Here is a 13,169-nt window from a genome sequence, read left to right as displayed (position 1 = left end):
TTAAATCTATGCAATAATTGACGTTATCGTTAAAAAAAACTCCTGGCACAAAAGCTGGACCGCTGGACGCAGCATTCACATCAAAAGTTGTCCGGTCAAAGATCTGGGAAAATGAATGAAATTTGGAATAAATAAAATACAATCGTAATATCTATATAAGAATATGTTATTCGTAAACAATATTCTACTTACTTGCGTCTGATTTGCGTCCTGGAGAATGATATTATTAATAATCAACGGCACAAGTGGCTCTTTCGCCAACTGATGATGATCGCTCAGGATCGATTTTTCCATTCCAACTAATTTTTCACCCATTAAAGAGTAAAATTTTACCCGTTTTTACACTGTATGTGAGATAGAAGAATGAGTACTTTTTTACTCTTTTCATAATTGTGAAATTCCCCCATTAAATGACAGATATGACTGCTATTCCATAATGGGTATTTTTAACCCATTAAAGGGTATTCGCAATCCACCGTGTATAGTACTCAATTTTGAGTACCTGCTCTATTGTTAGCGTTTGGTACTTTTTACTCCACCAAGCCGTATGAAAAGGAACCCAAAATGGATATTTTAACACAAAAGAAGGTTTTTTTTCACGTTCAATTTTGAGTTCGTATGAAACTACTTATGGAGCTTTGCAAAGATTTTTAGAGTATCGTGCAAATGTTCGATCGTTGAAAACACAATGGTCACACACCCAACAACAAAAGAAACAGCAGTAAATAAACCGACTATTTGATGCTCAACCCCAAATGCGCTACCCGCTACAGAAAACTGCAGCAGCGATACGACCAATGTGTGCTGAAAACGGTGTGACATTGTGTGGGTAGGAGAATTTTGTTTGCCTGTGCGTCGCATTAGGTGCAAGATCGTCAGTATTCGTTGAGAAAATTAACTTAGTTGGTTACGTAAAATTTACTCAACTTTTGAGTTTAATTTTGAGTATAAAAATACTAATTTTTGAGTACTTTTGATTTTCCGTGTAACTCTGCTTACACCGATCTGCCAGAAAATGAAGAAATCATAAATTACCTACTGGGTACCGTGGGATCATTCGCACTCTGCAAAAATGACTGCAGAATTAATCGCGACCTTTCTCGAGTGGCCCCTCTTTCCCTAAATCATAGACGTAATTTTTGAGCGTTCCCTTGCATTCACGCAAACACCAAACTTTTCCAGGTGGAAGCAGCATTACTTTCGTAGTACCAAATTATGTATACCCGACGATGGTTACGTTCGATTGAATAGGTCGTATAGTTGCCGTGAATCCTATGTTGATACGATCTATTCAAATCTAACGCATATTTGTTCTAAGTGTCACGTCTGTTTCATCTGTGGTAAAATGTTTGTCAAGAAGCCTTTTTCTACGGTGCAGCAAGTTTTTGGCGTTATTTTTACTATTTTGACATTTTTTGGGTAATCTGTTTTTCTTCTCCGTTGTAGATTTTTTTTCCGTGTGGGTTGATTTGTTTTCCGCTGTCACAGCAGTGGCAGCACTTTTTCATTTCGAAGACGACCGACCCGGACGCCGGATGACCAAGCTCGTATCGACATTTCTTTTCCCGCGATTACACAGTAGATGTGTAGTAAGTGTGAGAAACGTGAAAAATTCCCAAAAGTATCCAGAAAATGGTAGGTACCGCATCTCTTTCCTTCTGCTTTTCATTGTTGAGAACTTCCGGAGGGCCCTACACGAGCATCATTACTTCACCATATCAGTTGGAAACTTTTTGTCGGGATTTTCTTCAAGCACATGGTTTATCAAACTATTTTTTAAAATGTTACGATTCCAACGAAAACTATTGATATTGATGAAGTATTGATGCTCGTGTAAGGTCCGTTTTAAACTCAAATGGCGTTCTTTCGAACTTTTTGTCTTCTTTTATTCTAGTCTTTTCGCTTCCGCTAACCGGTCGGGTTAAGAAGCCGACGAGTGCTGCACACCGGGAGATGGTCGAGCTGGTGCTGCTCGTGGCTCCAAATCGGCCAAAGGGCGCCGTTCCACCCGAGGCCCTATGATGGTAAGATACATTTCTTGGTTTAGGGAAGGGGAGGGGGTGCACACTAAGCTTTTTTTTTGCCGAATCTCGGCAAAACGATTGCCGAACGCCTTTTTGGCAAAGTATTTCATCCGATAATGAATTTTGCGCTTGAAAGCTACGTCTACAGACACCATGGACGAGAATACTAATAATGCCAAAAATTTATTTTATTCACGTGCAGCTTCCCAGTATTGACACGCCGAGGAAAGTTCGAGCTGAAGGCACACCGGCGAATGAAGCAGGCCCACCACCTGTTCGTGCGAAAAATCCAACAGGGCAACATTGTCGCGAGCTTGGGCACACGCCGGAGAGTGGGAAGCTGTCCGTGCGAAAGATGCGGTACGATATCTTCGATCCAGCAAGAAGACTACGAGCGCCGAATCACCGGCTGGTGAGCGAGCCGGATCTTGCTCGTGCGAAGATCCGACGGGGCATCTACGTTCAGCGAGCGCAGGCACATCGGCGAGAGAGCGGGCTGGAGCTGCTCGTGCGAAAAGATGCGGCACGATATCCTCGATCCCAGCAAGAAGGCGACGAATGCAGAATCACTGGCTGGTAAACGGACCGATGCTGCTCATGTGAAAGATCCGACGGGGCACTACGTTCAGCGAGCGCAGTACATCGGCGAGAGAGCGGACCGCAGCCGCTCGCGCGGAAGGTCTAACAGAGAATCTTCAATCCGGCAAGAAGGGACGAATGTTGGCACACCAGCTGATAAGCAGGTCGAAAGCCGCTCGCGTGGAAGATCCGGCAGTGTATCTGGAATCGGCGAGCGCTGCACACCCGGCGAGAGAGCGAGCCGGACTGTGCGTACGGAAGATCCAGCAGAGAATCATTCATCCGGCAAGAAGGCGACGAGGGTTGGCACACCAGCTGATGAGCAGGTCGAAGCCGCTCGCGCGAAAGATCCACCAATGCTTCTGCAATTGGCGAGCCCTGACACACTGGCGAGAGAGCGGGCCGGATCTGTGCGCGCGGGAAGATCCAGCAGAGAATCTTTCATTTGATGAGCAGACCGAAGCCGCTCGCGCGGAAGATTCGGCAGTGCTGCGATCGGCGAGCGCTGGCACACCGGCGATGGGCGAGCCGGAGCCGCTTGTGGCTTTGAATCGGCCAGAGAGTGCCGTGTCGCCGGGAGATCTACGTGGGTGGTAAGATTCTTCTCTTTACTTTTTTGGTGTTTAGTGAAAACGAATCTAGGGTAGGTGAACCCAGTTATGGACATAATGGTTCCATATTTCGCCATACGTGATTACTTTCATGTCTTCAAATTTTGAAAATTTTCATATTTTGTAGTAGTTAAATTTAAGATAGATCTTGATGTTAAAACATTCAAAAAGATTTAAAATGTGAAAATTACCAAAATTTCACATATGGCCAAATAGGGAACCACTATGGCCATAACTGGTACACTTTCCCTAGTGTTTTATTATCTTTTTGTATAGACCAGTGTTTCCCAACTTTTTTGACTTTCGCCCCTTGAGGCTATATTTTTAAGAATCGCCCTTCCTGATATATGATTTGAATATTTGAATAAAACGCTATACTTTGCTGAAGTTTTGATCAATATCTGAACAAAATTGTACCAAAAATAGGTCAAATTTCCAAGGCAATTTTAATTGAGTGAGTTTTATACATATATAAACGCCAAAAATATGTGCTTGTCTTGTTTATTCATATTAGAAATATGCAATTACTATCATATTCGTTGATTTTCTTGTATTGACAAATCTATTCGATTATATATTGTGGAGATTTTATTCGGAGAACGCATTTTCCTCCAACCCAAAATAATAAAAATATATAAAAATCATGAAATCATCCAGATTCTTTTCACAGCAATATAAATCGAAGAAGTTTTATTTTTATATTTTGCTGTCCATGAGAACTCTGATATTTCTTGAAGTTTTGAAAGTAACAATGAATTGGTTCTCATATACTTCATCAAGTCTTTGGTTAAGGTTATTTACATCTTCGGCAACCATTGTTGAAACCCGATTTCCTGGCAAATTTTCCTTAATTTGTGTGTAAATAGTTTAGCAATATGAACTTATATGAATGTGTTTGATCAAAATAATTAAATAAGCATTTTCAAAAATTAGTCAGTGATAATTCGGGTTTTCATGGACCAACATTCGAAGCATTAGTTGACCAGTCCTGAAATCCGGGCTGAAAAAAAAACCTTTTTTTATTTTGAATAAAATTTATTTTAATTTACTCATGTTTTGACATTGATAATACTTCCAAAGTTAACTGTGATTACAAACTGCTTAGATCTACGTTATATTTCGTGAATTCATGTTTAAATTGACAAGAGCTGAAAAATGGATTGCATAACCGCAAACGTAAAGTTTTGTCTGCGTGGTTTGAAAATGAGCATGCTCAAAAGTACAAAAAAAAAATGTAAAAATGTGGGCTAATTAGATGTGGAAATAATATTTTTTAGATGATGTATTGATGTGTAATCTTCTAATAAATTGAGTGTTTTCTTCAAACGTTATTAGTCGTTGTTTTCAAATTCCCCATAGCTACTAGTACTTTCGCCCCCTTTGTAGACTTTTCGCCCCCCAATTTTAATTTTACATATTTTCGCCCCCAGGGGGCGAATTCGCCCACTTTGGGAATCACTGGTATAGACTATTTAGGTAAAGGCCGACCGTTTCTACTGTTGAGGCAGGGTGATCTTATGCTAAGTTTACAAGGTTCATGTGACTTGTTAAACTGGATTGAAAATCGTCTGAAAAGCTTCTAGTTCAATTGAATGGGTATTGTTTGTCGGTGAGGAAAAGCGTTAGAAAATGCATTGACCGAAAATGTGTTTTTCTCGATATTGATGCGAGATACCCAACTTCGGAAGTCGACGTAAGTCGCTTTTTCATGGTTTTAAGAAAATCAATAGTGGAGTTTTAGAAACCTTCAACAAAAAACAGTTTTTAGCAAAGATCCAATATTAAACATCTTTTTCCCGCACACGTCCTAAAAATTTCGCACGCTACCGATTCATATCCACAACTATGTATTTTGTTTCATTTTTTCCGAAAAAAAATTAATGACAAAATCATACACCATTTTGACGCATGTTGTGTTTTGATTTTGTTTGAAGGTTCCGTCATTTTGTCTCCTTTGTTAAACTGACGGATTTCGCGGTTGAGTTTCGAAATTCAAAATCTTACTTACTTCATATTGAAAATAACAAAGTTTGCGATTCCGGAGAAGAAAATTGTGTTAGGCAAAGGTGCGCAGTATAGAATCGCGTGTGTTTAGTGCGCTGTACAGAAAATCTGAATTTTATTTACTTTTTTACTTACGGCTTTTGAATAAGTTATCGATATTTCTAGCATTGATCACGTTTTTTTCTCGAGTATTCTATCAAAAAAGGAGAAAACGGGGCACTTTTTTAGGTACTTTTTACATAAAAGTCAGAATTTCTGCACTTAAATGACTTTTTATCAATTACCTGTCCAGAGAGCTTAAAAAGTCAAAGCTTCAAGCTTCCTATCCCTGTGCAAAGATTGATTATACGATTCATACTTTCTGTGTTAGAGCTGTTTAAAGTTGGGGTTAATTTAAAAACACTAATTTTAAATAACTCACTTAACATTAATTTCCGAACCTACCTGTAGAACGATATTTTGCTGCAAATATGGTCTACTTTCACCTTCTTTCGAGTGTAATACCACCCGGGTCAAGGTAGCGTTTTTTTTTTTTTGCAGTTCAGTTCGTAAATTGTGAATGAACCTCGGTACCCAGTACATAATTTATGTTCAACTTAAAATTTAAATCGATTTTCTTGGCTACCTTATGGTCTTAGAATTAGTCTATGGTAATACTATATATACATATATATATATATACAAAATTTAAATCCAAATTCATTCAAATTGATCGAACCATTGGAAATTTTTAATCACATATGTGAGCAAAAGTCGCCATAGCCAAAATAAGTTTTTGCATAGTAAAAGTTCAAATTGCTATAACTTTGAAAATATTCATTCGAATCAGTTTAAAATTTAGCTGGAATGGTTTCCTACAATAGAAATGAACTGTAAAATAAGAATGAAAATCAGGATAGTAATTCATAAGTCGTCAAAAAATGCCCAAAATGTGCTCTCAAATAGTTCGGGATTGAATTTAAAGAAAAAAAAGTATTGAATTGATTTTGATGAAACTTTCTACCAAACAATTAATACTTTGTAAAAAGCTTTCAGTGAAAATTTCTGATAACACCAACAAAGTTATAGCCAAATGAGGTTTTTGGACCATTGCACAAAGTTTTTAACACACCATGTGTTTGAATTTAGTATATCTCCGACAATACTTGACCGATTTTGATGAAAATTTTATGGACTACCTACAGGACCCATTCAACTTGCCAAGAACGGATGTCAAATGGGAGCTGTTCACTTCCGTACCATCCGATGATTTACAAACAGCAGTGCAGGATTGCGAATACGGGTTCCGTTTCAAAGTCGAAAACAGGGTCTCCAAAGGAAGAGTACAATATACTACTGTCGTCGGATTAAAGTGAAGGCCTCCCAGCAGTGCGGGCGAAGAATGATGGTGTTTATCCCGAATGGTTCAGAAAGAAACTGTAGCATCAACCTAAAAGGCGCCCACACTTGCGATACCGCAAAGAGCGAAGACTTGGCCAAGACAGTTCTGACCAAAGAAAACTACGCTGAAATGGACCGCATGCTGCGCAGCGGAATTCCGTTAAAAGACATCAAAAAGCACATCAGGGCTTCGAATCCGCAGGTCTCCAAGAACCGTGTGAACTACGCGATAATGCAAGCATCACAAGCAATGTACGGATGTGGAGAGCTCTCCTTGGGTAAGTCATTGATTGAAAGGATCTTTATTTGGTCTTCTCTGTCTTTCTTCTCATCAGAACTGAGACGAAACCCGAGCAGGAAATGAGAACAAAAGTCATAAAAAATTGATAACAAATTTTACTTTTGATACAAAATAAGATCGAAATGGAAAATTAAATATCAAATTTTGATATGATTCTTGATGGCTCAAATTTTTTTTTTGTAAAGACATTTATTACACACATTGACAAACGATTATTACATGTCAAATATATTTTGTATTCTTCCTGAGTACTGAATAAGCCATTTTACGAGACGTTACTGAACAGCTGATCGCTCAATTTATGAATAAAAATTTGACAGGAGAAGTAGAACTAGCAGGCGGGAATAATAAAAGCATCAACATTGTTGTCGTTTCGTAAAATAGACTATTGCCATTTTAAAACATAGTTTATAGCCCTCAGTACACTGTTTGTCAAGTGTGCACATTTTTCCGCACGCATAAACCAACATGCAAACAACGGTCTCAACAATGACAAAACATCTGAAGTGTCAAGTGGATATTGAAGTGTTAGTTTATGCGTGTGGAAAAATTTGCACACTTGGCAAAGAGTGTACTGAGGGCTTATGTTTGATACATTTTGATTAATAGGGTGGCCAGGGTCAAGATGGGTCAATGTCGTTTTCGGACGCAATAGATGAGTTTTGGTTTTGTCAATAATTTAGTTGGAAGACCTGCATGGATCTACAAAAGTTAACAGTTTATTTTCTTTGAATATTTGCTTTCCATGCATAGGGAAAATAAAAATCTGTTTCCCTGTTTCTCTTATGCGCTACATTCCATGTATACTTCATATAAATGGTACCGGGGCAAGATGGGCCACCTTTGATTGTGAGCTAACTTTTTATGCGCTTCAGCGAAGTGGAATTTTGGTAACCATCGGGACCTCACTGAAAATCAGGACATTTTCATATAAGTATCAAACTTCTGGAGCAACATTTGAAAAGGGCACAAAAGGTCTTGTGCTTTTTTTAAAATTGCTGCTCAGGGCCTAACAGCAGCCCGCCCACGCAAATTCACACCACTACCGTGAGCCCCCGTTAATTTGAACGATACCTCATGAAAACCAACGGGGTTCATTTTTAATTTGAACTTCTGGTCACCCTGAAAGTATCAGAGAAACACATTTCTGGTAACTTTATTTGCTGCTTTGTTTTGGTTTTGCGTTTCGTTTCGCGATGTTCCAAATCGTTCCACTCCGTTCCATGAGCAGAATGACGTTTAAACCATTTTTAGTTTGAACGATGTGCAAATTAGCGGGGGTCTAATTAAAAAGTGTTCAGATTAAATGCGATCAAACCATCGGGGGTACACGGTAATCGAATGATTGATGTTTGCTCTACCTGATAGTGGTATTAGTTAGTGTATATAAGTTGACATGGGCTCAGCAGCGACGTGCAAAGTCATTGTTTACCAATGTTGATGTGTTTTCAAATGTTGGTCCAGACTTCTCGGATTTGTTAGGAAAAAAAACTCAAAATCAGGACATGTTCTGCTAAATCAGGACGGATGGTAACCCTAAGTGGAATCAACGATAACGATTACCCACTAGTGATTTTTTTGGTGATAATTGTGACGTTTGTTGTCAAAGTTCTTTGCTTCTTTTTTTGCGTTGATGTGCCTGTTGTTGTTGTTTGGCGAGTTGTCCGCACAGACTAAACCGGAGTGTAGTTTTGCATCTCAGGAACATCCAGAAAGACAAACACAATGGCCCACAGCCTCGGAATAATCCGATTGTGACCGGAAGTAATAATTTGAAGAATGTGAATATTACGCTGTGTGTTCTGTTCTGTGAGCAAACGTCAAACAGGAGCAAAAACGACGCGAGCGCCGCAGGTAGCGGACCGGCCATCTATCGAATATTTGAATCGAACGTTAAAAAGTTGGTTGATGGAGATTGAGTGAAGTGTGACGTCTGTTTCTCTGTGTGTTTAATATAGATAGTTGAATATCATACATCCGCGGAGACTGCTGAGTGAAATGTTTTTAGCGTGCGATATGTGAATGTGTGTAAATGTGACATCATGCGTTCCATTGTTGTTATTGGAATCGTGACGTTATGCTCGTTTGGATACAGGTTTTGACACTTCTTTTGGATACAACGGATTCATCTCCGTGGATGTATATTTACTCCACTATTTATTGTGTTTAATCCGCTGTTATGGTATGCATCGCCTCTGCGTGGGGTAATGATCGGAACAAAATTGATCCCTTTTTCGTCGGATGAACAATTTATGCTGTATTCTTGTGTTTCTCGTCGTATTTGTGGTGGATCGCATCGACAACCACAGGTGACCACAAGATCCCACCTCGCGCTATCATTTTGACATCGTCACCCTGCTTTTCCATACCGGTAGCTATCATTTAAGTTGCACTGATTCATATCGACAGTACCGTCAGCGGTTTTAGTAGCGCAACTATCGCGCTCCCAAATTTAATCACCCACCAATGGACCGATGCACGAGTTCACTAATTTGACGTTTGAGCGGTGCCCGAATTCACTGGTTGCTATGGCCACATAAATAACACGGCACCGCTCAAACGTCAAATAGTGAACTCGTGCACTGGTCCATCGCGATACTACTTTGGCAGCGCGCCTAGCGAGTAAAGTCGCGCACCGTTAAAGATGCTCCAATAACAAATCCATTTTCTGCTCGGTAACCCGCTTCTATATGATCAACTAAACTGACGGCATCCGAAAGCTTTCTTCATCAAACATATTGCTTTTGTGAGGTTTTTCAAGCAACTTCGGTACAAACATTTTATGTTTTTCCTTTTGAATGAACTTACCTGTGCCGCAGTAAATGAACATCTCATGATAAAAATATTGTTTTCTCGACATCTACACAGGTGATCTAGCAGCCTGGGCCAAGCTCAATTCATCCACACCAAACAACCACGAAACGGGTTTCATTATTGGTTCCGATATCGATGGTGGAACCGGTTGCTTCCGACTGGTGTATTCCAGCAAAAAACTGCTGTCGCACTTCAGAACACTCGACATACTGTCTGCTGATTGTACATTTAAGACTACCCTCCAGGGGTACCCACTAATGGTTGTGTGCTTAGTGGACAAAATGCGCCACGCGCACCCGGTGGCATTTGCAACGATCACCAAACAGGAAGAAGCCGACTACCACTTCGTTTTTGCTACCCTGCAGGATCAATGCACCCGTCTCGGTATTCCCTGTTTGGTTCGGGCTTTTATTAGCGATGGAGAAATCGCACTGAAAAAGGCCGCGAGATCAGTCTTCGGTGAACATCTGCTGTTGATCAACTGCTACTTCCACGTAGTACAGAATGTGAAGAAACATCTATCGAAAACGAAAGAGAGCTCCGAGCATAAGGATCAGGTCCTTAAGGACGTAAGCCGAATTCAGTTGGCTCCAACGCAGATACATTTTGAACAGGCGTGTGAGTTGTTTCTCATAAAATACGATGCTTTGCCCGGTTTCGCCCATTTTTTTCAGAAATATGTCTATAAGGAGTACTTCAAGAATTGGTACGAGGGTGCTCTTCCGGGCTACCCGAGCACCAACAACTCTTTGGAAGCCCTGAACAGGGCGATCAAAGAGCATCACCTAGACCGTACCAGGGAACCGCTCGGCACTTTCAAAGCAAGAATCATGAGCGTGGTAGAATACTATGGCAAGGACGAACGTGTCATTTGCGAAGAACGAACGTACTCGGTAGAGGACGAGCGAATGGCATACGATTTCATCCGCACGGGCAAGCGCACAAGAACTGTACACGATTGGTCAGACCGTGTGAAACACTTGTATTTCCCAACGGGGAACAATGCGGAAGTAACCGGTCGAGAAATTGAGGCTTTTAACAACTCGGACCGTCGCAGCCTGGATCATTACCTGACTGACATGGAGGCAACTCATCGCGTTACCATGACGGATACCCTATGGTTCAACTGGAATTGCACATGCCGCTGGTTTTTCAAGCACAACAGTTGCTATCATGTCCTAGTTGCAGCTGTCACAAGCGGAGCATATCAACTGCGCCCGGAGGCTAACACGTTGCCATTGGTCAAGAAGCGCCCCCCTGGAAGGCCGAAAAAATGAGCAAGGCTCTTGTTATTGATTAATCATATATTTCTTTCGTTTTCTATAACTTTTGTAGAGCGTAAAGTTTTACAGTAATGACTAAGTTGTTTTTTTTTGTATTTTAATACAAAATCTGTTATCAAAATCTTGTTTCGTGAAAGTCAGTCAATCCGAACATAAGCATGCTCGTTCGTTAGATCTGTTAAATCTGACGTTACATTTGAAAAAGGCCTATCTGCTTTTTGTAAACAAGCACGTTTCTGACGTTGCTGGGCTCCCCGCACTCCACCCACGCATCTCAACACCATTAACAGATAGCGCGAAGATTGGTCTTTCTGTTAGTGGTGTTGGTTTGCGTGAGTAGAGCGCGGGAAGCCCAGCAATGACAGAAACGTATTTGCTTACAAAAAGCAGATTGGACATTTTCAAATTTTACGCCAGAATTGAGCAAAATTAACAAATACACAGTAGTTCAATTCGTCAGATTTTGTAATCAAAGCTTGTTTGCCATTCACAGTGGCTAAAAATTAAAAAAAAAAATAACGAAGTAGTGTTTCCAACGGAAGAAAACGCGCAACATTCAATTCTCGCGTAACTTTTCAAAAGGGCCTAACATTGGGCAAATACATTGTCTAGAGGTTTATGCAAAGAGCGCAACGAAAAACGTAAAAGCAGCTTAGTTATGAGCGAAAGAGAACGAGAGAGGAGAGAGTCTCACAATGTTAGATAGGTCCTTTGGAAAAGTTTCGCGAGAATTGACCATAGATTTTTTTTCTAATGACAGAGCATGCAACAATGATTGAGTTCTTACTATACCTCTTTATACAATGATTTGAGACGGTGTTTTTATTTGTAGCCTCATTAGCTGATTCGACGAATTCCGTAGACGAGGAGATGATTTGGCTTCTCCTGATGATAATGCTGATGCGGAAGATATGCGAGGGGCTCGAAGAGATGTGCGACACGTTGGAAGATGCGTTGATTAACGATTCCCGATTCAGGAACCAAAGTTGGCGAAGGTACGTTAGACGAGTTTAGCACAACAAGGTAAGTCTCTGTTCTTCGATAGGTTTCTCTACTGAGCTAGTGGCGAGTGATTTTAAGCATAATACGGACTCATAATACAGTGACCCCACGCAGTTGAATCACCCACAATTTATGAATCAGCAGGCTCCAAAAGACAAAATTATTATCAAACTTGTCACAAAACATCACAGAATTATTTTTACTGATTAGAAACTAAGTGTAAAAGTAATTCTGTGATGTTTTGTGACAAGTTTGACAATAATTTTGTCTTTTGAAATCAGCTGATTCATAAATTGTGGGTGATTCAACTGCGTGGGGTCACTGTACGGAAATTCACTTTTATCTTTGATGTAACTGCCCACAGCAGTTGCAGAAATGTGTATACTTCGATTGCTGAGTTTTTTTTTCCAAAATATTTTTTTATATTTGCATACGAACAAAACGCTTTTTAAAGTATCTTCTAATAGGTTCATTTTTAGATCTAATGGGTTGTCTCAGTACTACAAATATGGTTAGGCATGCTGTAACGCTACTTTTGTACCTCATCACCCACTTCATGCAACTACGTCAGTGGTCTAACAACACTTAGCGCGCTCGGCAAAGTTCCATCATGCCGCATAAAGTGTTGCCACAAATGATGCTTAGTTTGTAAACACCAGTTCCCTGGCTGGTGGGGCATGAGAGCATAAGCTTCTACCATCAATGTAGTTGGACATAACCCAAACAGTGACATAAGTGTTCCTTATATTGGAAGATTAGATATCCCATGTTCGATGTTTCATTTCAACTTTGCCGAAACAATTAAAATTGTAGCGCCCAACGATGGGGTGTATTGAAAAACATTTTTTTTGTGATTTTTCGAAACCTCGCCTCCCCTCCATGTATGATTTTTGTATGAAACATTATTTTTTTCTATATGGCAAGAAATATTTTTTCAAACCCGGCCAATCTCTCCGCTCTCCCCTCCCCTAAATTCTTACGTAATTAATTATCGAACTCTAAAATGCAATTACTACATCTACATACGACGACTAATTAGCTCCAATTGTGAAAACAATGCTTCAGTTTGACTGAAAATTTATGAAATCTATTACACACATTATTAGTCATTGTTGGAAAATAACGTTATTTTTATGGAAAGTTTTACTTAAATATTAGAATTTTCTACAAC

At 40.0% G+C, this 13,169-nt stretch overlaps 1 protein-coding gene across 1 annotated transcript; it reads left to right on the top strand.

Annotated features, from left to right (window-relative positions):
* Positions 1-6,535: 6,535 nt before the first annotated feature.
* On the top strand, positions 6,536-11,243 carry LOC5566720. The gene is made up of 2 exons (XM_021856991.1): positions 6,536-6,876; positions 9,768-11,243. Exons 1-2 carry the CDS (start codon positions 6,600-6,602, stop codon positions 10,988-10,990), a joined length of 1,500 nt encoding a protein of 499 aa, XP_021712683.1. The 5' UTR covers positions 6,536-6,599; the 3' UTR covers positions 10,991-11,243.
* Positions 11,244-13,169: the final 1,926 nt, after the last annotated feature.

The sequence above is a fragment of the Aedes aegypti genome, unplaced genomic scaffold (assembly GCF_002204515.2).
Source record: "Aedes aegypti strain LVP_AGWG unplaced genomic scaffold, AaegL5.0 Primary Assembly AGWG_AaegL5_hic_scaff_591_PBJ_arrow, whole genome shotgun sequence".
Lineage (NCBI taxonomy): Eukaryota > Metazoa > Arthropoda > Insecta > Diptera > Culicidae > Aedes > Aedes aegypti.
This window is presented reverse-complemented; position numbering and strand designations above follow the sequence as displayed.